This window comes from Clytia hemisphaerica, unplaced genomic scaffold (assembly GCF_902728285.1).
Source record: "Clytia hemisphaerica strain Z4C2 unplaced genomic scaffold, Clytia hemisphaerica genome assembly, whole genome shotgun sequence".
NCBI lineage: Eukaryota > Metazoa > Cnidaria > Hydrozoa > Leptothecata > Clytiidae > Clytia > Clytia hemisphaerica.
Window position 1 is genome coordinate 280,257 of NW_027104018.1, and position 27,374 is coordinate 307,630.

Sequence of the window (27,374 nt, forward strand, 5' to 3'; positions counted from 1 at the left end):
AGCTAGCGATAGCTAAAGTTAATTATTACGTTAGATTTGACATCAATTGGAATTTTCTCACCGAAAACAACGAAAAGTTTAGCAAAATTTGATCTGAGATTTGGTGGTGACGTGATGCTAAAAATTAATCTTGTAAAATGTTCTATAAAATTATTCAACTTTTGATCATATTATATTTGAACCGGCCATCTAAATACTTAAAAGAGTTGACGGGTTCATACTTATTAGATCCATCTAAACATTCAACAAGACAATCATTATCTGGTGATACAAAGAAAGCCATAGATTGTCTCGGTTTTGACATATCTGAGGTTTGGATAGTGACTCGATGTGGTGTTGATTTAATTCTTCCACTGGACCATCGTTCCAACAGATCTGCAGCATTGACAACGATGGTGCCAGGAATCACCTTAGCTTTGATGAAATGTCCTGATGGTGACTTGACCTAAATTACAAAATTTATTTATAATGAGTATTTCTTTTATCATTCTACATTTACAGTTACAGAAAAATCGGTGGTCGGTTCAGTTAGAGCATAAACATTGTTTGTTTTTTGATGGGAAAGGCATCATTTAGTAAATCGCACATCGATAAAGATAATTTTGAGTGGATTTATTTAAAAGAATGAAGAGTCTTTCGAGGAGGCCAAGATAATTCAGTTCATATTCTTCTGAAACATTTAACCTTGACGGTTTGTATCCAACAAGTCTTTGATCGAAATTTGTGGTCCTCCCTCAAAAAAGTACGAAAATCGGGCAATATTTTCCCCAATGGGGTCTTTCAGACGGTATGATAGATATAAAGGTTCATAAAAGTTGATAAAGATATATTATTGAACAGAATCGAAAGAAATCCAAAAGCTACCATGACCATTCAAGTGTCTAGAAGGTCGATATGTTAATTATCAAATGGAGGATTTTGATCACAAAGAAAATATTTTCTTAACATATAATAAAAGATATTACCTCTAAACCTTTCGACTTTGGAAAAAGTAGAGTGATTGTTCCGTAATCTGTATGCTCTGAACATCTGCTTTGTTCCTCTAAAATCTCGGATTTCTCCTTAGCTGGATAATAAAGTGATCGCATAATAGAGGTATTTCCAAGACGTCCTAATTTATCATGAGCTTTATGAAAGAACTCCAAATCTTCAAGACCCAAAGATGTCGCCAGTAATCGAAATAACAATAAAGTCAAATCATGACATTGCGTAAAAAAGTCTTTAAAAAGTTCGAAAAATGCAGGTGATAATTTTGATTTCATCTCTGGCTTCATATGGTGCATGTAATCAAATGCTTCCTTTAAATCAAATGGCTTGGAATAATCAAAAGTCTGTTTCTTGAATGGAACATAACCCATGACATAGTCAATATCCGCACCATCTATTAATACTTCATTTTTCTTCTCGATAGGTTGCTTAAAGAAACCTTCAGAATCTCGAAACATTTTCTCGATAGATTCCTTGGCAATTGGATGTCCTCTCAAATAAATAAAACCCCATTTAGAGAAACCATCCATTAGCTCTTTCGCAGCTTCATTAAGAATGGCTTCATCTTTGCCTTGACTTTCCACTAGCTTTGAAATATCAATAATTGGAAATCTTTCATCTTCCATCTTTTTTCTTTCTTACTACGTCATATTTGAAATCAAAAAGTATATAGTGAAAGGAAGACAAATGGAGTTTTGGAAGCTTCGTTGACTGGTGAAAATTATTATCTAGTGAGGATAAAGTACACTACAAGACAATATGGTAAAAAGCTTCCCTGTTTTTAGTTGGGGCGTAAGGGACTTTGTAAAACCGATATAGCAATGAAAAGGTTGGACTTTTTACCTTCCCAAGTGAGCGTATTCCAAGTCTCACTAAGGGTTGCAAAACAACAAAAAGTAAAAAAAAAGTCTCTCTAAGGGAGAAAATGTCAAAAGATTCTCTCTAAGGTTAGGGAATTTTTCGAAAATCATCTGTCTAAGGTTCAACTTTTTTTTAATGGTTTTTCTACTAAGGAACACTTTTTGGAGGTTCGGTCCGCAGATACCATGTCCGTTATTATCCAACTTTACTACAAACCTGCTCTTTTAATTACATCCATGTTTCACAGACCCTCTGGGGCCCTAGCCCCACTAGGAAATTTAGCAAAATTTCGTCCCTGGCTGGAAAAATACACTAGAATTTCAGACCCACTGAGAAATAATTGACCATCCCATTCGAAATTCTTTGTTTTGAAATTGTACTCCAAAACCATCTCCAATGGACTTTTTAACTTTGCAACAATAGGATTTTTATCCCCATTCATATTTCAATCGGTATTTCTATCCCTGCTGTAGGAAAAAGGTTTCACAGGGGCTGTGAGACAGGGGTGTCTAATTGCAAAAAAAATAAACCCCACACCTAAACTGCAGACTAGAATTGATCAAGAGTATCTAGACTGTTTCCAAAAAGTCATTCTCAGACATCACTGCTCAATGGTCCATCTACACATACACGCATACACACAAATGTAATTTAGTCGTTTGTGATAAAAGAGTCAATTTTGTTTTTAATCATAATATACATCATGAATAAAGGAATTTTAAGATTTTCTGGAAAAACAAACACGCGAATTCGAAATCGTTTTGTAATGACTGAACGGACCATAAATTTATTTTATAAACTACAACTAAACAAATAGTTGAAGCTAACAAGAGGTCGTGTTTTTTGCTTCCTATTTTGAATGACACAAACATTGATTGGTTTTTGTAGCAATAGCCCCCCGTAATAGCACACCCCTGTCTAATCCTAAAGGGGATAGAAATTCTATTGTTCCAAGGTTAAATGTCAAAAACAACCTCACAAAGTTTACTGCATATTAAAACACTGATTTTTCTAGCGATTAGTGTCGAGGGGTAAATCACTTGAAAAAAGGTGTACGAATTGAATTTTTATTTGACTTTTATTTGACTTTTTTCAAACTTTCATTTTGACTTTTTCCCAGAAAAATTGCCCACCGCCTTCGGGCCCCCAACATTTTCCACCCAAATCTGTCAAAAAACGCCAACTGCTCATAAATTTTGCTCCACCCATCCACCCACTCAAGAAACTGTTTGACTTTTTCAAGACTTTTTTTGACTTTTGTTTGACTTTTTGACTTTTTTCTAAGAATTTTTTACTTTTTCTTTGACTTTTTGACTTTTTCTTTGACTTTTTGACTTTTTTCTTTGACTTTTTTTTGACTTTTTATAGAGGTATACGATAATTTTTCGAGTAATTTACACCTCGATTAGTGTAAAATTCTATTCAATTCACAGGTGAAAAATCATTTACAACACGAAATAAGCAGCTTGACAGAATCAGTTTGGAAATTAGGACATAATCATAATATTTATCTGGGGCTCAGTCAAAGTAACCAATAATTTTGAATTAGTTATAAGTCGTCTGTGACGACCGCCTGGCAGATAGTAGCGAGTTTATGTATTCGAGATAAATCGAGGGGGACGGTATAAAGCAAAGTTGACATGTCTCCAAAATCACCGTCCACTTTGCTCGACGACGGTAAAAACACCAAAATACCGTCGTCTGTTTAGGTGGGCAAAGGCGATATAGAGCCGTACATCAACTATCGACTTTGTTTTGTATCGATTTCACTTACCGTCACCCTCGATATCCTCCGATACATAAACTCGGTAGTATTTAATGAAAGATACTACCTCTAGGCCACCCAGCATTTTGAAAAAGGAGAGTGGAGAGTTATTGTCCCGTAGTCACGTGCTCTGAATATCTGCTTTGTTCCTCTAAAATTTAACAGACTTCTCTACAGCAGGGTAATACAGTGATCGTAGAGTGTTGTGTTCCCAAAATGTCCCAACTTATCATGAGCTTTATGAAAAAACTCTAAATCTTCGGGACCCAGCGATGTAGCCAATAATTGAATATCAATAAAGTCAATAAAGTCAATTCATGGCACTTTGTAAAAAAGTCTTTGAATAGTTCGACGCACCCGGGTAATAATTTTGATTTCATCTCTGGTCGTATGTAGTGAGTGTAATCAAACGCTTCCTTTAAATCAAATGGCTTAGAGGCATCAAAAGTCTCCATTTTGAATGGCATATATCCAATAATCAAATCACTACCATCCCGGGGGGGGGGTACTAGGGTTACGAGCTGACAGAGGGAGGGGGGTTGCCGCCCGATTTTTGACCCTCGGACCCTTACCGGGACTAAAAAGAAGAAAAGAAAGGCAAATTTTGGGAATTTTACGACCCTTAGCGGGACAACTTTGACCAATTTTGACCAAATTTCGATCTTTCAGGGGGTAAAAGTATTTTTCTATTTTTCCGAGCCTTAATGGGACTGAAATTTGATTTTCTGATTTTTCCGACCCTTAGCGGGACTTTGGAAATCCAACAAAGGTACCCTTTAGGGCGGCACATACTGTACCCTCCATTTGCCTAAGTATCCCCTCCTCCGGGACTACTATCCATCAAGGTGTGCGGAAAATTCCCCCCTGGTGAATTCCCCCCCGGTGAATTCCCCCCTGGTGAATCCCCCCCAGAAAATTCCCACCCGGTGAATTCCCCCCTGATGAATTCCCACCCATATATTTTCATATGTGTTTTTGAGTTTCGAAATCATGGAGTGTAACCCCCGGGGGGGTACTAGGGTTGGCGAATGAGAGGTATGTGCGGACGGGACCTCCGAAAACCGACCCTTAGAGAGACTGATATTTTTGCTGAAGAGGTGACCCTTAGAGAGACTTTTTGAATTTTTTGTTTTTCGATTTTTAAAAACGTCATACCCTTAGAGAGACTTTATTACAATTTTTTCTCTGGAAATCAAAAATTTTTCTAAAAATCCTGAATTTTCCGACCCTTAGAGAGACTAGAAACAAACCTCCAATTTTAGGGTAAAGGATTTTTACAAAGTTTTAAGAATCACAACTGGCTTATTTCAAATTACATGATTTTTTAGTTCACCAGGGGGGGAATTCACCGGGTGGGAATTTTCCGGGGGGAATTCACCAGGGGGGAATTTACTGGAGGAGAATTCACCGGGGGGGATTCACCAGGGGCGAATTGTCCGGGAATCATCCATCAAAACTTCCCTCTTTTTAGCCACGGGTTGTTTAAAGAAACCCGCAGAATGTCAAAACATTTTCTCGATAGATTCCTCGGCGATTGGATGTCCTTTCAGAGAAACCATCCATTAGTTCATTTGCTGCTTCCAAAGAATGGCTTCATCTTTGCCTTGACTTTCCACCAGTTTTGAAATATCAATAATTAGAAACTGTTCTTCCATTTTGTATCCCTGCAGTATTTTATTTGCTCACTAAAAGAAAACAATAGGCAATGGGCTCTTCCAGAAAAAAATTAAATATGGGGAGGAGGTAGAGGATATAACATTTTTTGGAAATTACCCCCCCCCCGGACATTGTGATACTTGACCCCCGGAAAACAGATCTAACCCCACGGACAAGCATCATTTGAACCCAAGACATTCATAATTACCCCTAAACAGAGCAGCTTTGCCCTCTAAACAAGAAAAATTTTGTAGTTTTTTTACTACCCTTCGGACAAAATATCCAATATATTCTCCACCCCCATGTACGAAAATTTTCTGGAAGAGCCCAATGGACAGGGGCCATTTCTGAGGTTAAACTTAAAAAAATTTAAATTACTTTAAAAATTAATGAAGGGGGCGCTTACTAGGCAACTTAGAGAAAGAACAATTCTGATCCTTTAAGCAAAAAAAGTATCAGCCAGAAATACCTCAATCTTGAAAATGGTCAATTTTAGGCTTAAAGAAACAGTCACCCCTCAAAAAGTATTTTCTGGATCCGTCATATTACGAAGCATTTAACATAGTATTTACTAGATATGTCTTCTTTCTCAATTTTGGCTAAAACTGAAGAAGAATTTAATAACAACAAACTATTTTCAAGCCCATTTTAAGCCAATAATTCATAAAGTGTATTGTGAATATTTTAAACTAAAAAAGATTTAAGAACAGCGGAGCCTCAGCCTTATTTTACTGGTTCTTATAAAAAGAAAGGCCTAGAGAAGCCTGTATATTAATAACGAAACAGCCAAAAGAATACATCCTAAGACTTTTTACTTCCAATAATATAAATTTTGTTCAATAAAACACACATTTTATTGCCTAAGGTTTAATATGAGTGCTATCCGCTTTCTAATTACAGGCCAATCCTCTACGAACGGGCTTTATCATATTAAAATAAATCACGCAATGCAAATTGATTCCATAATGCATACCTATCATATACGGTTATATTTACGATAATTATTTGCTAGGAAACAAATTATTTTGAGAAAAAATGTCACAACGTAAAAACACACAGTACAGTCTTTTTACATGAGATTCCCATTCCTGCAACAAGATTCCTTTGCCACTTTCCAACGGAAAAAGACCAGTACTTTGGGTACTTGAAAACTAAGCTTCGGAAAGTTAGGCAGTTGCATAAGTAAACATACCAATTTCCCTACCTTTAGATTAGAAACAAACCCTTTCCAATCTCATGCCGGTTATACTGGTAAAACTAGAAAAATATTTGGGAAAAGTAACAGAATCTTAGTGCGGAAATGGGAATCTTATACAAAACAACGCTGTATAACGCAGTTAGCTGAGGGGTCTTAAATCTTTTGAACTGTTCGAAATATTTTGATTTGTTGTCGATAGTTCATTGGGATACACAATATTGTACTTAATTTCAGGGTTATATTCATGATAATGGTTATCTTTATAATTCATTCAAATTCACCAATCTATCATTTATTTCAAACATATAAAAAGAATTATTCCAATTCGTTAGTAGACAGGCATTACATTATCTTTTTCTTCTCCGGCCATAATTGTTTGGTCATATCGAGCCACCAAGTAAACAAACTTCAGTTTCTTATGATAAGCAATGCCCACACCAATTCTTTCGGCAGATTTCCACACAACTTGCTCGAAATGCATCACCGATTGATTGTTTGTTGATTTTAAAGTCTTGCTGTCAAAATGCTTAATTTCATTGTACCTAAAAACAAAGCCAATTTCACGACTTCTGCTAGAATCGGCAGAACCTAGTCTACCCCAACTGGCACATAACATTGTTTCAACGATCATCTAATGTCAAAATGTCCATATAACCTTAGCTGGACGTTGAAACATTGTGTGCCAGCTGGGACACTATACATGTTTTTTTTTTATAAGCAAGTGTATGCCCCTTGGTCAGGCTCGTGTATGCTTAAGTTCTCAAAGCATCCAGGCATAGATTATGGTTATTATATGCTTATGAATCATGCTTATGATTCACCTCGAGCCAAGTTTTTAGTGAAATTTCAGAAATTTTGCAAAAATTTGTTCAGATTTTGGGAGCAGTGGAATGTAGGAAACCGTGGGAAAGTCTTTTTTTTTACTTGACCTCTACCAAACCTTTTTAAACTGATAAAAATGACAACTGGAAAAATATTTCAGGCTGACGTATATGCTTATGTTATGTTTAGGAATTCTGCAAATCTGAGCCTTCATATGCTTATAAGCGTTATGCTTATAAAAAAAAACATGTAGTCAGTTCCATGCATTCCCTGAGAAGCTTTCTGAACGAGAAAGATATGACCAGCCTAATGACAGGGTAGACAGAGGGGACAACCTGAATGGTCGATTGTTTTAGGGATGCCAAAAAAGATGAGGAGCTTTTAAAAAGTGCTTCTGGTGACTAATTTCGACAAAAGGGTGCTTTTTTACCCTAGAATTTTCCTTTTTTCTGCACGTTTTTCTTTTTCTTCATAAGGACGTTTTAATTTGAACCATAGTTTAAGAAAACGCGGCTCGATAGAAAAGGGACAAGATGGAGTTTTTACAAGTTCTTATTTGATTTGGTTGGTCGTTAACCAGTAATAAAAAAATTTTGTTACTTTTTCTAAAATGAACGCATCATTTTTATTACTTCAAATGACCAATTATTAAAGTATCTTATAAAAACTCCATCTCATCCGATAGAAAAAGAGAAGTTCCTACCAAGCCATTGTTCGTATAAAAAACCCTGGTCTGGAAGTATTTTGTTTCTTTCAATTGTTTCTTACTTGAACTTACGTTGAGAAATTAGTTTGTTTTGCTCACTTTTTGATCATGTGATTAAATGTTAAACCAATCCCAAGGCAAGAGGAGTACTTGGTTATAGCGTGATCAAAAACTGAGCAAATTGATTTTCATCTTTTGATAATAACAAAGGAAAAGCTAACAAAAAGTTAAACAATAAGCTTCCAGACCAGTGTTTTTCATAAGGACTATGTTCCTACCAAGCCATTGTTGCACTATGACATGTCCATTGTGTAGTACCATTACTTCCCATTTTGACAAAGAGATTTTCACCATCTGCATCGTGTTCAAGGTTGATTGTGTTTGTCAAATATCTTGCGTACCTTTGAGCTTTTAAAGCCAGCATAAAGTCCCATTCTAATGGTTGTGTGTCGCGATGCAATCGTCGCAGTTTATTGTGCTCCTCGACACAAAGTTCTAAAGAATTTTTATCACAAATTAAGAGACAGTAAGATATAAATGAAGTCTAAATCTTTAAATCGACTGGAAAGAGATTCTAGTTTAGCTCAGCAGGGTTTGGCAAAATGAAAGAAGCCACAAAGAAAAGGAAAAGAGTCCCAAAAAAGAGTGGGGGTAAAAATAATGGACTGTAACTCGGTGGGATTGATATTCCCATATTTTTTTATGGCTGGGGATTTGAATTCTTTTGTTTTCAAGTCAGTAGAAAATTCAGTAGGGATGGAAAAAATATCATAACACCATGCAGTGAGGATTGGTTTATTTGATTATTTTCAGAGGGTACAAAAATTGGTCGGTATACTAAATTTTTGTTCCAGTATGTCACGGTGGAGCAGTTGCAAAACTGGGTTGCGAATACTTTCCGTAATTTGTCCACCAAAACAAGTGATAAAAAAGATAATCAAATTTATTTGCACTCACTTCTCTGTTCTGTTGTTGCGTCTGAAAGAAATGAAAAATGTATGCATGAAAAAATGCCAATACCTCGGAAGTCACCAGTACTCTGACTTACTGATACAGTAGATATAATTTTCTTTTATTGTTGTTTTTTGATTTTCTTTCGCATAAAATAAATTTCGAATGCAATTAAAACGTTCGATGCAAACAAAATGTAAAAAAAACATTAAAATCAATTTTGTAAACATTAGCCTCCGTCTCAGAACGCGGTCAGAAAATTTTGCGGATAATTTCACAGCGAAAATGCATCCAGTGAAATGTAAGTAATGTATCATGAATCAAGTCGACTGACATAATTAAACACATAATACATGTTACAAGTTCTGCCTACGGATTCTCAAGCTGGGCTATAATAAAACTATAACATGTTAGCCCGGGGGGGTACTTAGGCAAATGGAGGGTACGGTATGTGCCGCCCTTAAGGGTACCTTTTTTGGACTTCCAAAGTCCCGCTAAGGGTCGGAAAAATCTGAAAATCAAATTTCAGTCCCACTAAGGGTCGGAAAAATAGGAAAATTTCAACTTTTTACCCCCTGAAAGATCGAAATTTGGTCAAAGTTGGTCAAATTTGTCCCGCTAAGGGTCGCAAAATTCGCAAAATTTTCCTTTGTTTTCTCCTTTTTAGTCCCGGTAAGGGTCCAAAGTTCGAAAGTCGGGCGGCACCCCCCCGTCAGCTCGCAACCCTAGTACCCCCCCGGGCATGTTAGTAGCAGACCCGACTGACCAATGCTATGTAGCAGGTTGAAACATGAGTTTCTGCTAGAAAGATGCAGTTTGTTTTCAAGTTAAATCTTCAAAATAAAGCAAACTGTGTGGGTTTCTTTACTTCCAAACAACCTACCAATAGTTTTGGAACACTCCATAATAAAGGAGGATGGCTCTTCTTGTGGATTGGCTTTCTGATACCCCATATAAACACGATGTGACATGAAAGTGAAGAGACATGATTTGTTGGTTTTTGTTTCATTTGTTGACTCATATATATCATGGCAAATGGGATGACAAATGACTGTTCATGTATTGCTTGGCTCTACATATGATACCTCTAACTTTGAACACCTCCAGAATGTTGAAAAAAGCATTTTACGAGATAAGTTTCAATTATCTGATTATAATTTTCATGGAAATTTTTAATCGACAGATTTGGCTTGGCGTCAGTTTTGTTTGGTTGGTGTTTGGTATCCTGATCATTAAAAGCAATGAAATGCCACACAGTCACTCTACACATGATGCCTCCAGCCATGATGATTGGTATCAGAATGTTGGAAAAAAAACATTTTACGAGAAATTGTTGATAGAAATTATATTGACTTATTTTTACAATTTTGGCGGTGTGGGTTTAGTTGGTTGATAATGTTTACACTGTGGGATGGTTTTCAAAAAACTGTTATATTGATTATTGTTTGTTGGAATTGATTACCAAAAAAAAAAGAGAACCTTTTTTTGATAAATACTTTATTTTTTTCATGAATCGAAAAAACCGTGTGGATAGTATGTCTTGTAGTAACCAATGCAGTGTCTGTTTTCAAATTTTGAAAGCTCTATACCTATGTTAATGTATGTTAATGTATATATTCTTTAAAGTCGAAAAATGTGTACAAATCTGTACTAGCTTTAAAGCTAATAGAGTTCGACTGCCTATTTTACAAAATAAATCATTCATCATCATCTGTTAATGCCCAATCACTGACGATTTCTTCTGTGGAGCATTTTGGTTTGTAATTTGAAAATATTTTTGTTTGGTTTTGTAATTTTTTAACGAGGCGTAGTTTTGTTCTCGGGCTTCCTCTTACGCACCAGTTGAATCCTTTATTGTTATTGTTTTTGTTGAGTTTCTTTGCTTGTTCGTGCATCTCCTTGATCTTTTTCCGTTCGTTGATTGTGAAATCTTCCGTTATACTTACCTGAAAGAAACAAGTTTCTTTTAGCATGTGTAAATTCTTCATGATAAGATCTTTGTCATGTTGACTTTGCAGGGTGACTTTCAGAGGACGGCTATTCTTAGTTTTTCTGTCTCCTAATCTGTGGTGAGTAACATTGATTTCTGGAACATTGATGTCATCTAGGAGTTCTCGGAACCGAAATATGTCATATTTTTTTTCCCATTTTCTTTCTTTTTCCTTATCTGGGCCTGAATATTCGAGAAACCCGTGAACGATCATATTCAGTTTTCTAGATTCTATGTCTCTCCTTTCACTTTCTTCCTTCCGTTTTTGTTCTTCGGCAGATTTCATATCTTCTTTTTGCTTCTTGGTAATCTCGGCGTATGTTTTTTTCTTTGATGTTTCCGTCATTATTTCTGCTGTGTGCTTTATTTCCTCCTCCTTTATCATGCTTCTTGTCTTTTCCTCCATCTCTTGTAGTTTTCCTGCCAGAAAGGTTTTGAGGTCATTTTTGATGGAATCACGGGTTTTTGTGTTGGTGTTGACCTCATTGTTCAGTTTTTGTATGACGTCGTCTTTCTTTTTAAGTTCAGTTTGCATCATATGTTGAGTGTTTTTTCCCACTTTATTTCTTAGGTTTTTCGTTATTCGTACGCAGTTTGAACATAAGTAATGATCGTTGTAGGATGTCACGAATATTTGTAGTTGATACAGGGGTAACTGTGTGCACTCATAATGAACTGATCTTTTACATTTTTTGCATGTTAAGCAATCCAGGTTTTCGTTTTCAGTACATCTTGACGGCGTGCAAGCTTGAGGTGGTGAGGCTGCTTCGAAAGGCTGATCTTTATCCATTTTGATGTTATTTTCATGAATTTTGATGTTTTTATTTGTTTTCAGCCATTTTTTCGAAGAGCGTTGCAAAAGCGTCTGATCTAGTTGATGTCAAATAAAAACTGCCAGTCCTACTGAATTGAAGCTCTGACTAGCTCTGTTTTTGAAACTTTGAGCCATGTTTTTTTCTTTGTTGCTATTAAAGATAGATTTTTAAATTGATGTAATGTAAATTTATGGTAAAGTTTTAGTTTTTGAGTTTAGTTCATCAGTATACATACAGTAGTTTTTTTTCAGTAATCCTTTCTTGTAAATATAGTAACATTTAACCAGACTCATTGCCCTCATTATATTCGAATTTGTATTTTTTTAGGACTGATTGATAGTACCTACATATTTTCAAACACCAAAACAAAGCAAACAACATGCCAGTTCTTTCTGGACAAATATACATGTATACTTTATTGTGTGCTTGGAGTTCTATTTTAATCAACCCTCTCAACTGCTGATCTTTCAACTATCATTTAGGAGTATAGAATGGGCTTCCATAGTACCATTTTCTCTAAGTATTTTGTGCAAATTTTCAACAAAGTAGACTTCTTGACTGTCCTTATCCCTTATGTTAAAGTTGTTCTGATGGAGGACATTGCTATTTTTGGTAGCCTTCACATATCAATAAGGAGCTTTGGTTTAAATGTTTCTTCTGATGAAATTATACTAATCTGAAACTATTAGGCCTTTATGAACTTTCTAGAACAATAATCTTGCTCCAATGTTGAGAAACACTGGGAAAATAGGTTAGCATTCCCTGCCATAATTTCACAGATTTCCTCTGCTTTCTGCTTGAAAACGCTGTTGTATAGCCGAAAACGAAAGTGAAACTGTGAAAACGTCCGCAAATTCGGGCCCAGTCCTCTTCCGAGACGGAGGCTAATTGGGGCGGCATTGGAGAGTGTGATTAACGATTAATTGCTCTCTACAGGATGCAATTAACGATTAATTGCTTTCTTTGAGGGCGTGCCAAATAAGAAAAAATAACCCATCGTGCGATTAGATATAAACTAGCCGGTACCCGGCGTCGCACGCCGGTTAAGCTGTAGCTGAACGCATTTAAAGTCCTTTGAGATGTTGGGAAGGTGGCTTAAACACGATGAGATCAAAATTAAAGGGAAGAATTCTCTTCAAAGTTTGACTCTATCCCTCCCGGGTGACGTATCTTTTAACCATATTTTGAAAAAGATTTTTGTGGCAAAAATGATCAGAAAACAGAAAGGGCGTCATTCCCAAATTACACCATACCGGCGACCAGCGACGTCCGAGACGGCTCTGCAATTAGATTTTTTTTCTCGCTTCGCTCCCGTTATATTTGCCGTAGTTCTTGATGTTTAGGAAAACTTTGATGTCAAGATAAGCGGTGTGAAATAATAGACATGACACGCGATTCGTCGAAAAAAGGCAGCCCGGGGGAGGGGGTACTTAGGCAAGAGAAGGGTATGGGTATGGGTATGTGCCGGCCTTAAGGGTGCCTTTCTTGAAACATGGCAGTTTGAAAAATCGGAAAATCAAACTTCAGTCCCACTAAGAATCGGAAAAATAGGAAAATTTCAACTTTTTGCCCCCAGAATGATAGAAATTTGGTCAAATTAGCTCCAAAAAGTGAATTAAAATTCACACAATTTCCCTTGTTTCTTCTCCACTTTATTCTGCTAAGGGTCCGAGGGGCAGGGCCGAAAGTCAGCTCGCAACCATAGCCCCCCCCCCCCCCGGAAGATAGATAGCGCAATTTTATGTTTCTTTTTATAAAATAACTTCGTCATAACTTCAATAATTTTTCAAATTCAACAATGACTTAGATTTACAGCAAAATAATTATCGACATACATGTTTAAAGGTCCTTTTTTACGAAGAAAGAATTCTAGTTTTTACCGCCTTTTGAATGTATTTTTAATGTTGCTGTGTTGTTCTAACAAACTTGTTATGTGATTCTTGTGTTTTATTTTATATTTGTTCTTTTCTTTAACAGATTCTGTTTAAAAGATTTCTTTTGTTTTGAAAAGAATTCGAATGTCTCAAATCAAATAAAGTCGTTAATTACATTCGAAAACATAAAACAAAAGAAAAGAAAGAAAAAAAAAGAAAAAGTCTAATCTATCAATCAAAACAAAGTCTTGTCAAAACGGCGCGAATCTGATTACACACATTTGTGGAGCAAGAAGCAAAAGTCATCTTTTAAAAGAACAAAACATTGCTTGCGAAAACGAAAGTGACACACAAAAAACAAACCAACAAACAAACACACATACAGACTACGGCTATTAATATATAGATATGACATTGCTTAATCAGATTCGATAAATCTTCGATATTGATCAATTCATTTGGAGTACTTTACATCAGGCTTCAGCTCGATCCAATCAAAAGCAGAGCAGTCACAAAACCTAGAATGAGGCCCCTAGCGGACCTCAAGCGACCACGCAAGTTTTTTTTCCAAATTCATGCATTCACGCAATCTTTTGGCGCAAGCGATTTCTGTCCATGCAAATTTTTCCAATTAACGCATTCACGTAATTCCAACATTCTTCACGGAACCTTTTATGAACGTAGGATGGACGTTGCTTACTAGTTGATGGTTTTACTTACCCAAAGATTGATCTTCGCCATCTGAAAGCAAACGAAAAATAAATTCATAAATCAATACCATTTCCTGATTGGTCTGAATGCCCTAGATTGACAAAAGTATTTGATATCATTTTTGATATATCGATGAATCAGTGCCAATCAGTAATAAGTGCCAATGGCAGACATTCTTGGACACCCCTTTCTCATTGTACTGGTGGTACTTTTTCACGCGTTTGGGATAAAAGTTTCTATAAAAAGTCAACGAAACCATTGTTTCTAGATCAAATTACGCCAGTGGGGATGGTTTTGGAGGGTATTTTTTTTCATAAAATATCAAATTAGGATGAATTTCCCAGTTGGGCTGAAATTTCAGGGTATTTTTCCCACATGAGACGAAATTCTGGCGAAATTTTCCAGCAGCACAGGGTTCTCATTTGGTCTGTATTTTGACCCTTTCTTCTTTAAAAAATGGGAAACCTCCTAAAGAGGGTTAACAATACTGAACCATCTATAAAGTAGACATCAAAGGAATGAAAAGTTAGTGGAGGGTTCGCCAAATTGAACAAAAAAAGCTTTCAACATTTCTTTGAAATTACAAATCCTGAACAAAAATAAGGCTGAAAGAAATATCTTTATCCTTACCACACATGCCACATAGGTTGCAGTACTGACAGACGACATTCAAGCACCATTTGTAGGCCTTCAAACCAAAATATTGACGAAGGTATTCACAAACATATTGGTTGTGTTTGCAATATCTGCTTGTCCTGCACCCTAAAATACGAAAATAATACTATTACCACGTATGACAAGATGAGTTTTACAGGGTTGAACGATGCCAACCAAATCTTTAAAATTTCTTAAATCTCCGGTACCTTTGATACGATTGATATTATTCAATATTGGGAAACTTCGAATCAACCCTTGATTACTTAAAAGTAGTTTGACATTGAAAGACATGGAAAACAATCTCTATGGAATAATATTTTGGTGAAATGTATGAATTATCGATAATGCAGATCTTTTAAACTGTAACACTACCAAGAACCAATATTAAAGAATTGAAGAACCTAAAGAGAAAGGTTATACTTCTACAGTCATGATCGAAATAAATATCGAGTTTTTTCAGAAATCAAAGGTTTAGAACTTAGTTTCCCCAGTAATATGTAAATCGTAACAATAACAGTTACCATCAATCTCTGAACTAAAAACAACCTCTGAGGCTCTGTGGCTGCCAGCGTAAAAAATAGTGTAAAAAGCCAAAATCACGCATCAAGCCAAAAATTTAGCTTCTATTACGCATCACACAAAAATAGTGATCGTTCTATTACACCAACAAAATCAAATCATTCCATCATGCAAGAAAAATGCCCAGATCGCGCCATCCAGCATACACGGATGCAGAAGGTTCCCTTATGTTTCCTCCCTTTTTACAGGTCATACATCCCGATTAAATGTTTTGTGTACGAAAAATTATTAAGATTCTTTTACCTGAAACTGTTTTCGTGAAAGAATTGGATGTTGCAAAAATGACCACAACAAAGATAAAAGTTATTTTCATGGTAGGAGTCCAAGTGTTCAGTCCCTTTCCTTGAAAAAAAAATAAACCCACAACAAGGTTTGGTCAAATATGTTTCGAAAAAAAATTAAAAAGAATATTGTTTTGGAAGTTGTTGTTACATCATAAAATCAATTATTTGTTTTTGTGACGGCGAAAATTCAAAAGGCCTTATAAAAACTTTCAAAATGGCCCATAGATTTGCCATAAGGTGCCAAATTCTTTCACTTAAGAGGCAAGAATTTAAGTCCATGATGGAAACACTTAGCAACCAAATTCCAAACTATATCAATTTTTCACCTTATTATCTTTACTCCTTTTCCTGTTCTTCATTTCAAGTCCAAAACCATTTTAGGCGGGGTTTCAAGGTTTTCGATGACACGGTATTAGCCTTTTTTCTGTCCGCTATTTCGATATTTCGTAAAAAATGGACGGTATTTCGGTATTCAAAATCCTACCGGTGATGGTAAAATGTCCAATTTTAAGGCCGTATTTCGGTATTTTGACGTTAAAATTCGGTATGACGGTATTTCTTATGTCTCGTTTAATAAACTTTTCTCCTATTTTTCATCAAATATTACCCTGTCTCGTGTAATAAGCTTTTGATTTTTCCTATTTGCACTGGTGAAAATAATTTTCTTCTATCAAGTAAAAGTAAACCAGCCGAGGCTGGAAGGTCAGCCAATAGAGCTTAGCTAGATAGCTTTAATAAGTGGGTTAACAGATGTAAGAGATGTACTGAAACAGAGTAGACTAAAAATGTTGAATAATGTAAAAAATGTGAAACATTTGATAACTTGATTTAAAATTATTTAAAACAAGCCTGAGAGCTCCTCCTTCTCTTTAACATTGTAGCACTGTTTCTACAACATCAAACAATTAAGCTATAGTTCATTACTATAAAATAAAAGAGAAACATAGTGTAATTAAACTTTTTGTTAATTTCATTCCAGTCAGTTATGATACATTTTTTCTGTTGGATGTAGACAATATCCATATCTGACCAAAGTGTTATCTAGAAATAAATTAGAAAATTGCCAACGTCAGAACCAAAATAAAGATATCCATCAAATATACATAGAAACTGTACTTTTTGTTTTACTTGATAAAACTCCAATAACACTTTAAACTAACAAGCTACAAACTTTAAGTCACAAAGCGCAAACTCCAGAAAAACACAATTTGCATCAAAATCTTTGCAAAACGTAGTTCATATTTATAACATTTCAACAGGACTGTATTTTGGTAGACTTGGTCAAATTACAGAAACCATTTGTCAGTTGTCTGCAAGGCCAATGAGGTACGTAAAAACTGACTGCTATTCAGTCAAAGCCAAAATTTGACAAGGTTAGAAAAACATAATTTACATCCAGTCTTCGAAAATAAATTTTGTAGTTTAGTACCGTCAAGTTACACAACATGCACACAACCATCTTGAAGACTTTGCTGGTCGCAAATGATAATCGAAAGCAAAACTTAAAATTCATAACTATGCAGGGAAGCTCATTTTTCCCCCATTTTGCTTTAAACTCCCTTTTGATTGGTCTATGAATTTGGGCGATCGCTTTACCGCCTTGGCGGAATAAACACACGACCATAATAAATAAATTCAACAGGGCAGCGGAGTAGCAATTAATTTCAACTGGGAGTCCTCTCTTCTGTGCCAAGCACTGGTAGTGTTTTTTAAACTTTAAAACAATGTTAAATGAAGACCAGATGGATCTGTTTGTTATGACTGTGCAAGTTGTGACGAGAGTGTGCATGTTGTGTACCGTGAAAAGGGGTAACTTGCATCAAATGAAAGACCCGGCTGTTCATTAAAATACGAAAATAAATCAAAACAAAAAATGAGTTTATTTCGAAAGAAATCTTTTACATGATCCCCAAATGTATAACAGTAATTACTAAACTTTTAATTATGGAAATGTCACTTTAATTGAATCGAAATAATAGACAGACTTTATGTTATGATTCTCTATCACTGACTCTTTTTACAAAGCATTGTTGACTTTTTGTAAGTTGTGTTTTCAACGACGGGAATAAAAATATCGACTATGACGCTCATCCAAGATCTTGGATGGTCGTCATGGTTACTTTTGTCTTCGCTGATTGCGCGATGAATAGAATCTCGATTCGTCGGCACAGCGTAAATATATGATTTTGAGCTGTGCTTTTCACGGTAACATTCACCACCATAAGATTTGATTCGGCCACATTAAAAGGTACTTACTGGAGTGATTTTTTTTCTCATGGCTTCATATAACACATATTGGACTCAACGTAACTTGAGCTGGCTGATAGATATGTGATGAAACTTTTATAAATGTTAAATTTAATGTTTTCCTATTAGAGCCTTGGGGGCACTTAATTTAGCGGATTTGGCAAAAAATTTAATTTTTCTGTCACCCGCCAAATTTTAATTTTAGTGTGCTATTTCAGGGTTTAAGGCAGGCTTTTTTTTCATTTAATAGTGGTTTTGGCTAAAAAATATCCTTCATCTGCTAAATTAATTTCCCGCAAATTTGATTTTTAAGCCATTTGCAAAATGAAATTTCCTCTGTTGTTTTACCATTCTCTAAATGAAATTTTTCCCAAAATTTCTTCTTTTAAGGTACTCCTAATCTCATGGCTTTGAAATTTTATGCTTTTCCATTTTCTACCTCTTAGGTTTGGAAAGATCAGTCTTTGGTCAAAAGAGAAGTTGTTTATTGGGATCGTGAAGATTGTGATTTTTTATTATCAAACGACTGTCAACGGATTTATGAGAATTTTATCATTAGCAAATAATTTATTTTTTCAATCATTTATCCCTGGATATTTCATTAAATTTAGCCATTGGACATGGCCATTTTTCAAGATTTTTTTAGGGGTATCGAAAACCACTGCATAAAATATCCTACATCCCCCACTGGTTTTTTGGGAAGAGTCCAAAGCATTTTTTCAAATTTTCTTAAATGGAGGGCCTCCTTATCGACAGTGGGTTGAACGTAGACTACATTAAGGTAGCTAATTTTCGCAGACATTAGCTCCACAAAATACGATTTTCACTAAAGATCTTCAGAGCTGCTTGGAAAACGAGAAAATTTCGGCGAAAATTGGGTGTCAACCGCGAAAATAAAATCGACAAAAATCGTTTATTTTACAGCTTACAGCCTCGCATCGCGAAAATAGTTCCCTAAGGTAATGAATTCCTGAAAAGGGGTAGAAAGCTTAAATGTTATTTAATATAGTTTCTTCAACTTAAAATTATATTTAAGGAAATTTGTAATCTATTTTGTACTAAATCATTGACTAATTTTATGAAATATTAAATAAGACTGAAATAAACCTATTCTTATAACCTACCATGATCTTATTAAACATACACATTTCTCTTGATGATAGGTTGCGAAAAAACCATATTAATTACCTAAACAAAAATAATTTTCAACTTTTGCTGTGCTTGTTCATTTTTTCAACTCGAGTTTTCCGGGTCTTATTTGTATTGTAATCAAGGGGGTGGGTCGATACTGAAATGTATGACATCATTATGTTTAGTGACGTGGTGGTATACCCAAAAAACTTAAAAATCATTTTACTACCATGGGGTGCTTAAAATACCAAAAAGGTGGTATCAAGACTAAACTTTGATATTTTTTGTAGTAAATTGGTACTAGAATTGGTAATTTTCAGAATTTTTCGCGAGTATTTTGTAATTTTTCAAAAAAAAAATTAAAACTTTCTCATTTTTAAAGAAAATTTCTCAAGTTCAAATCAATTTTAAAGTATCAATTTTTGAGAAATGAATATTATGTTGGGAAAATCAGCAGTCTTGAAAAAAATGTCCCCGAGGAGACCAAAATTGAGTGATCTTTGTCTCTAAATGTACCTAAAATTTTTAGACTAAAATACTACTTCTCTTAAATTCTCGAAAACCCTTTTAGTAACCGTATTATGTCCGAAATTTTAGTACCGACCGGGGGGTACCCCCTGTTGTAAAATGTGTTGATAGGAGTTTAATATCGCGAAAATTAATGTCTATCAATCAAAGTTAAAATTTTGGTCCTTTTAGACAGTTATTTGAGTTGTCTTTTAAAAGTTCTAAGTAGATTTTTTGCCCTTCTGTCCTCTGGCAACATCGGGTGTCCTTAGTAAATTACAAACAAAATCTTAAATCTGCTGTACCGCTTGCTGGCTCGCTTTGGTGAAAATCTATCTGTTTTGCCCGACCTAGAAAATGCGATGTGCTGGTCACTTTCAAAGAAAAACCCTTCACCTGGTAAAGAACAGCAGATATTTCGTACAAACGGCTCGTCGAATGTTTCTTCTAGTAGAGGCCATTATGTTTTTTTATGATTTTTCAATTTTACGACTTTTTATTTTGGTTGCCATAATAACCAATGACGTCAGTTTCCATAGCAACAGGTGGTCACACCCAGCCCCACCTCTCAAATTTTGATCTTCTACATTCAAGGAACAATAATCAATCATATAATCCCTTTGCACAAGCTGCTGCACACGGGAAGCTTTATTGCGACAGACATTGTCTAGTCTACTACATAGTCTACTTAAATATTAACAAGCAACATGCTGAATGGACCTAATCGGGACCTAATGATTAACATCAGATGAAAATAAGAAAAAAGAGACAATAATTGTACAAAAATTCAGAATGGAAAAATAAAGCTTGTGTGATGAATATTGTAAAATGGTAAAAGGGAATTTCCCCAAATAAGAAAATCAGTATTTTATGACGAACAAAAATTTTCTGGGAAAATCACTTAAACCATTTAGTGAACCTTGCCCTTCCTGCCAAAAGCAATTTTTAGGCAGTTTTTGGCCCAAATTTGCCCAGATTTTTTCCCCCGAAAATCGGGCTCCGTCACGTTTTAGGCATTGCCATTTTGCATCATCGTGTAGAAAATCAGAAAAAATTAATGAGTCAACATTGAGAAAAGCTACATTTTCCTATTTGGTTAAAGGGAATTTCCCCAAAATACGAAAATCCTTTTTTTACGGTCAATAAGAATTTTCCGGGAAAAACCACTTCTGTCATTTTTTTAGAGAACCTTGCCCTCTATCTTTGCACAAAAAATCAGAAAAAAGTAATGACAGGATTTTGCACAAAGTCCAAAAAACCCTATTTTTTGGCATTTTTTTGCCCAAATTTGCCTCAAAATATTTTTTCTAAAATTTCGCTTCGTCACATTTTGGGCATTGCCATTCAGCATTTTTGTGCCAAAATTCAGAAAAAATTAATCAGATGATCCCGAGAAAGCTTAATTTCCTTGTAAATGGTAAAAGGGAATTTCCCCAAATACGAAAATCCGTATTTTACGGCAAACAAATATTTTCCGGGAAAAATCACTTGAGTCATCTTTTATAGGACCTTACCCTCTATCTTTCTGCCAAAATCAGAGAAAACCAATGAAGCAATTTTGAACAAAGTCCAAAAAACTCTATTTTTAGGCAGTTTTTGGCCCAAATTTACCCAAATATTTTTTTTTCGAAAATCGGGCTAGGTCACATTTTAGGCATTGCCATTTTGCATCATTGTGCAAAAAATCAGAAAAAAATCATGAGTCAACATTGAGAAAAGCTGGTAATAGACGAACGGACGGACGGACGGACGGACGGACGGACGGACAGGGGTTAATTTATAAGACCACCGGTGGTAGGTCCAAAAAGTCATAACTGTTTATTTAACAGTTTTGAATTTGTCAAGGAATATGCTAAAGACTTTCCCGTCAGTGAGACAGGGGTTGTACTCAGACTGGTGTGTACATCAACCAAAGTCGACATCAATCAGCATTGAATCTTGAAACATGTATTGTGATTATGAAATAATTCCTTGATAATTTATTTATGTAATGTTGTAGATAAAGATATTTAAAATTGTTTCATTTTTCATTATATTCTGCAAAAGAAATAATTCTTTTAAAAATACTTTCCCTATTGCTGGTTTGTTATATTTCCGTGTTTTCTTATTCCCTGAAAGAATTTCCAAAAAGAAAAAACAAATCTAAAATCGCCAGACGAAATAATTCAGCGCCCGTTTCAAGAACTCATTTCTTCTTTTCAACAATAATACTGTACCAGAGTATCAGAGGTTAAGTTTTCAAAGAAAATAGTAACCTCTGAAGACAAATAATAGAAATTTTATCGCGCATGTGTCAATCTAATCACTGTAGAAAAAATCAAAGATGAAGAGCAAATATTACCATATTAATGTCTAGCAGACTGTATCAGTATGCAGTTTACTATTTACGAATTCCCCAGAAACCTCCAAGTGTAGTTGAAATGAGTTTATTTCGAAAGAAATCTTTTACATGATCCCCAAATGTATAACAGTAATTATTAAACTTTTAATTATGGAAATGTCACTTTAACTGAATCGAAATAATAGACAGACTTTATGTTATGATTCTCTATCACTGACTCTTTTTACAAAGCATTGATGACTTTTTGTAAGTTGTGTTTTCAAGGACGGGAATAAAAATATCGACTATGACGCTCATCCAAGATCTTGGATGGTCGTCATGGTTACTTTTGATTTCGCTGATTGCGCGATGAATAGAATCTCGATTCGTCGGCACAGCGTAAATATATGATTTTGAGCTGTGCTTTTCACGGTAATAATACTGAGGTTAAGCATACAAGGATAATCACGACGACGGACGAAAAATGTAATAGGCTAGAGAAAATACGAAATTTGATTGGTTGAAACTCACTAGCCTGTTAAATTTTCGTTCGTCGTCGTGATTTTACCGATTAACTTAACCTCACTAAAACCTGGACTGATTAAGCACATGTAGCTTAGTAACAAAAAGCGCACATGGTGTATCTTTTTGAATTTCATGTAATTCTTAACATCTAGTGCTATTCAAATGGTTTTAACCCGGGGGGGGTACTAGGTTTGGCGGATGAGGGCGGTATATGCGATTTTTGAAAACTCCCTACCCACTTTTTCCAAAATTTCCTAAAAATCGTGAATTTTCAGACCTTTAGAGAGACTGATGAAATTTTTTTGCGACCCTTAGAGAGACTTTGAAGGGTGGAAAAACCGACCCTTACCGCCCACACATACCTAGCACCCATCTTTGCCTAAGTACCCCCCCCCCGGTTTTGAACCGAAAAGCTGTTGCTTGAATAAAATAAAACTTTGTTGTTTATTTATTCCTACTTTCCTACTGCTCGGAATTAGAATACACTGAAATATGACTTTTGATATGATAGTTATTTTACGAAGGTTGCAACGCCTGAATTATTTTCTTCTTCTTCAATCGTTGATTGTCATAATAAACATGATAAAAAAAACAGATTCCAATGAAGTTCACCAGTAGAAGAATAACAACTTTTGTCACCACGCAAACACTGTTACCATAAGCGAAACTGATAGTGTTACCGATGGATCTTGATATAGAGAAAGTGGCGAAGGCTGCTGCTTTCCGCTCGAAAAAAATCACACCATAGTAACCTGGTAAGAAAATAAATAAATACGGTTGGTTTCTTATAATCGATCGAATTATGGAAAAAAATTAATCACATTATGGTGATATAAATGTTTAGCAGAATGAATCTGTAAGGAAGACAATCCTTAAACTTGTAATTATAATCTAAATTTCGCAACATTTGAGCAACCATTCTATTTAAAATACAATTTACTCTCTCTAATCCGATCTTCAAGGGACCATGAATTTTCTTCGAATTATAGAAAGATTTTAATTACAGAGAGCAATTCATACGATTTCCAAGCCGAGGGGACCAATACTTGAGGTTCGAAGTACAGAAAGATTCGAAGAATGGAAGTTCGAATTACAGAGAGTTCCATGTATCACAGTTTTCTCATATGTTCCTTTTTATCACTTCGCAAGTCAGAGCAATGACAATCGACATAAAAACCAGCTTTTCCGGCAAAATTATTCAAAATTATGAATGATCAATATCACAACAGGGTGCAAAACTCAACTGTTAAATTTCAGGTTTCTTTTTGTAACATTACTTTGTCAACACTTGGTGACGTCACATAATTAAAATTAAGGTAAGTCACCTTCCCAGGTGAGACACTTTATGGTAAGTTTTGCAGGCTTTCTGATAGTCTATATAATAAAATTCACATCTAAAGCTTTTATTTGGGAGCAACAGTCAGTCTCTTAATTATGAGTCGCCTGTTACTAAGGAATAGTTTTCTTTCACACGTTTTTTTATAAGAACAGCCAAAATTTTTGAAGCCTTCAGATGTTCTTAACTTTTTGGGCTTTAAGCCTTATGTTATAGTTTGTCTTATAAAAAATGTATACAGCAATCTTACCATGAACTTGTGAAGTTAGAGCACCTTCAGCCATCGCGAACAGAATGTTGATAACCAGGAGAACAGCAGGATGAGATGATGCGACATTCCAGAAGAAGAAACAGATCATGATGGTGCTTGCGCATGCCCATGACGTCATAATGATGATGAAGATACCGATCTGGTTGTAAGAAAAAACAATTATAAAATAAAATCACAATAAAGTCAGAGGGGGGAGTAGTCTGTACACAGACCCGATATCTACGGCTTATTTCAAAATTCATTGCCGTAGAGGATCTGTTGTCATTGTCTTTTTCTTTTGAGAGGGGGGACGACGCAAGAAGTGTTGCTATTTATAAATCATTATTCATTGCAGAGGTCTCCGTACGGGAATTTTTTTACAAAACAGACAATGCGCGAAGAGTGTACTACGAAACGATAAACATGAGATACACTCTGGTACAGAGTAGAGGCTCAGGCTAGGTATGGGTATATGCTTAAGGATCGGGTTTGTTATTCAGGGTTCAGGGGGAATGCTCTGCACATACCCGGCAATACCTAATTATATATAGTTCCTCTCTCGATTCCCAGCATCACCTCATACGATTGATGTTATCCACTCTCGAAATACTCGCCATATGACACCCCCTTCTCACAGACCCGGTGGGATTTTTTCAGCCAGTGGGGATAAAAATAACGGACTGAAACTCGATGGGAATTGATATTCTCGTATTTTTATGACTTTTGATCTCAATTCTTTTGTTTTCAAGTCCGAAAATTCAGTGGGGATAGGGCTGAAAAGAGTAAACCATTTTGCAGTGAGGATTGGTTTATTTGATTATCTTCAGTGAGGACAAAGATTGGCGGATAATTTTCACTGGGGACGATATTATCCAGTGGGAAGGGCTTCCAGTGGGTCTGTGAGAAGGGGGTGCTGTATACTTTTTAATTCTAAAGATTAAAGTTAAAAAGGTACTCTCTAAAAGTATTTCACAAACAGCTCATGTTTTGGAATAATACACCTTTATTCGATCGTAGTCGCGCGGGCATATTTTTGTCTGATCTATCCCACTAAAGCCGCCCCAGGCCTTTTTTCGCACCTATAGACAATAGAAAAATGCATCAAAAAAGGATTGGGACGGTTTTAGTGAGATAAAGCGGACAAAAAATGCCACGCGACTACGGTCGAAAAGGAATAAGTGCAAGTATTTTAAATCAACCTTTTCAATGAGTGTATGAACCGTCAAAGCAGCCAGACAGTTTCCCAGCCCACTGCACATAATGACATAACCAATGTATTGAATTCCAAAAGCACATGTTGCAAAATTCTGAAGGGGTAATAAAGATGGTTTAAGACCATGTTCGCACGTGACGGTTCCGTGTCGCTCCGAAACGAAATTAAGCCATTCTATTGGTTACATTCAAATGTTACGTCACTTCTAACCAATAGAATGGCTTCATTCTGTTACGCGCGAACATGGTCTAAATACTGGTTTACTATATACAAAAGCCCTAAAGCTGGGAGCAAACCGTCAAACATTGTTCTTCAAACATCGTGACGTTTCATTTTTGAAATCGATGTTTGACGGTTTGCGGAGTCAAAAATCGTATCTTTTCAACAAAAAGGTCCAAAAATATGTTTGAAGCAATGTTTGAACAAGTTCATATTTTCTTTCAAACATTCAACTCGGGGTTTCCCTAGAAGGAAGACATTGCATTGCTAATCGAACATTGAATATGACTTCGAACGCGTGATTTGAAAAGTAAACAAAAGAAAGAAGCCGTTGTAATGCAACAAAATAAATGTTTGAGACAATGTTGGAAAGTGCCGCGCAAATCATTCAACAAGAAAAGACAGGCAGCTGAGGTCACAAAAAAATTGGACGGGGTGCGAACAATCCCAAACCACTTTTAATTGAAAATATACAACCTAAATATCTAGGAAAAACATCAACCGGATTGTTGAAATTACTACCGGACGTGTCCGGTATATTTATACCTGATGACGTCATGCGTGCCCATAGGCTAACTGAAAAAATTTTTGAGAACCAACAGACATATATACCGATCGAAGCGTTTTTTTAACTAGATTAAGAAAATGGTCAGTAACCTATCTGAAATTTTGCTAAAAAAGTTAGAACGCTTTTCCTTTGTCCGTAAGTCATTTTACCGTCCGAGACGCAAAAAAAAAAAAAAATCACAAACTTATCAAATTGAAATCTAAGACCGCCTTCGAAAGCTCTCAAAAATCGATATAGAAGACTTTTAAGTGGATAATATGATTTCTCACCTACTCGAGAAACGATCCTAAAGAAAGTGTAAATATACGTCATCAAAACTCGGAAGCTTGTACTTTTTATTATCAAATTTCCAAATTAGTTACGACCTTTTTCTTAATCTACGTCAAAAAACCGTCGATTGTATATATGTTCTATGTTTTTTTTCATAAAAATTTTCCTTTTGCGTGACTCATCAATACGAAATAATTAATTATTTCAAACGTCCGGTTGTGATTTGTTCAGAAGGTCGTATCTATGAAAACAATGTTTAAAGTTTGTTCGCAAACTTGTAGCTACTGCACTTTTTTATTGACCCAGCTGCCTACTAGAAAGTTCAAAAAGAACCATGTTTGAGGTTTGCTCCCAGCTAATGAAAAAGATAGCGGGTAGGTATATTTTGCTTTTGAATTTGAAATTTCAAAACTTCCAAAACTTAGTTGGCCTTAATTTTAGTCACCTCGTCAAAATTTAGTCACTAAGGGCCGACTAATAATTAGGGCCGACTGATAATTAAGGCCGACTAAGTTTTGGCCGGAAAGATGATAATGAAAACAAACGTACCTTGGTCATGTCGCCTATCATAAAACTTTGAACCATTCCTTGTGCCATGGATATGACAAACAACTCCAATATCCAGATCTCTCGGAAGATCTTCAGAACTGCAACCAAATTATCTTTCACTACGATCCAAACATTTTCTTCCTGGCTGTCTTTTTGTTCTTTGATATTTGAAAAGAAGAGCAATGATTGCCACTCCTGAAAAGACCAATTCCAAAGAAATCCAAGAAAACCTTGGGCGTCTTGATGTACATGCGACGGTGTGTTGTTCATTTTTGGGCATGCTTTTATACCACACTGCAAATTCATTTGTGATGTGGAGTTGGTATGGTAGTTAACCTTCCTTTCATCTAAAAATTGTTTAAAGAAACTCGATAAAGATCTGT

The 27,374-nt window shown here is 35.6% G+C and overlaps 3 protein-coding genes across 3 annotated transcripts; all 3 read right to left on the minus strand.

Annotated features, from left to right (window-relative positions):
• Positions 1-118: 118 nt before the first annotated feature.
• LOC136811399 (uncharacterized) lies at positions 119-1,613 on the minus strand. Its single transcript, XM_067068001.1, has 2 exons — positions 966-1,613; positions 119-445 (listed from the first exon to the last, which is right to left on the minus strand). The coding sequence occupies exons 1-2, from the start codon at positions 1,611-1,613 to the stop codon at positions 155-157; spliced, it is 939 nt and encodes a 312-aa protein (XP_066924102.1). The 3' UTR covers positions 119-154.
• Positions 1,614-6,795: 5,182 nt separating this feature from the next.
• On the minus strand, positions 6,796-15,086 carry LOC136811400 (uncharacterized). Its single transcript, XM_067068002.1, has 5 exons — positions 14,967-15,086; positions 14,346-14,366; positions 8,953-8,973; positions 8,274-8,490; positions 6,796-7,009 (listed from the first exon to the last, which is right to left on the minus strand). The coding sequence occupies exons 1-5, from the start codon at positions 14,971-14,973 to the stop codon at positions 6,796-6,798; spliced, it is 480 nt and encodes a 159-aa protein (XP_066924103.1). The 5' UTR covers positions 14,974-15,086.
• Positions 15,087-22,986: 7,900 nt separating this feature from the next.
• LOC136811403 (protein unc-93 homolog A-like) lies at positions 22,987-27,168 on the minus strand. The gene is made up of 4 exons (XM_067068006.1): positions 26,992-27,168; positions 25,372-25,479; positions 24,173-24,332; positions 22,987-23,338 (listed from the first exon to the last, which is right to left on the minus strand). Exons 1-4 carry the CDS (start codon positions 27,037-27,039, stop codon positions 23,103-23,105), a joined length of 552 nt encoding a protein of 183 aa, XP_066924107.1. The 5' UTR covers positions 27,040-27,168; the 3' UTR covers positions 22,987-23,102.
• Between the last annotated feature and the right edge of the window lie 206 nt (positions 27,169-27,374).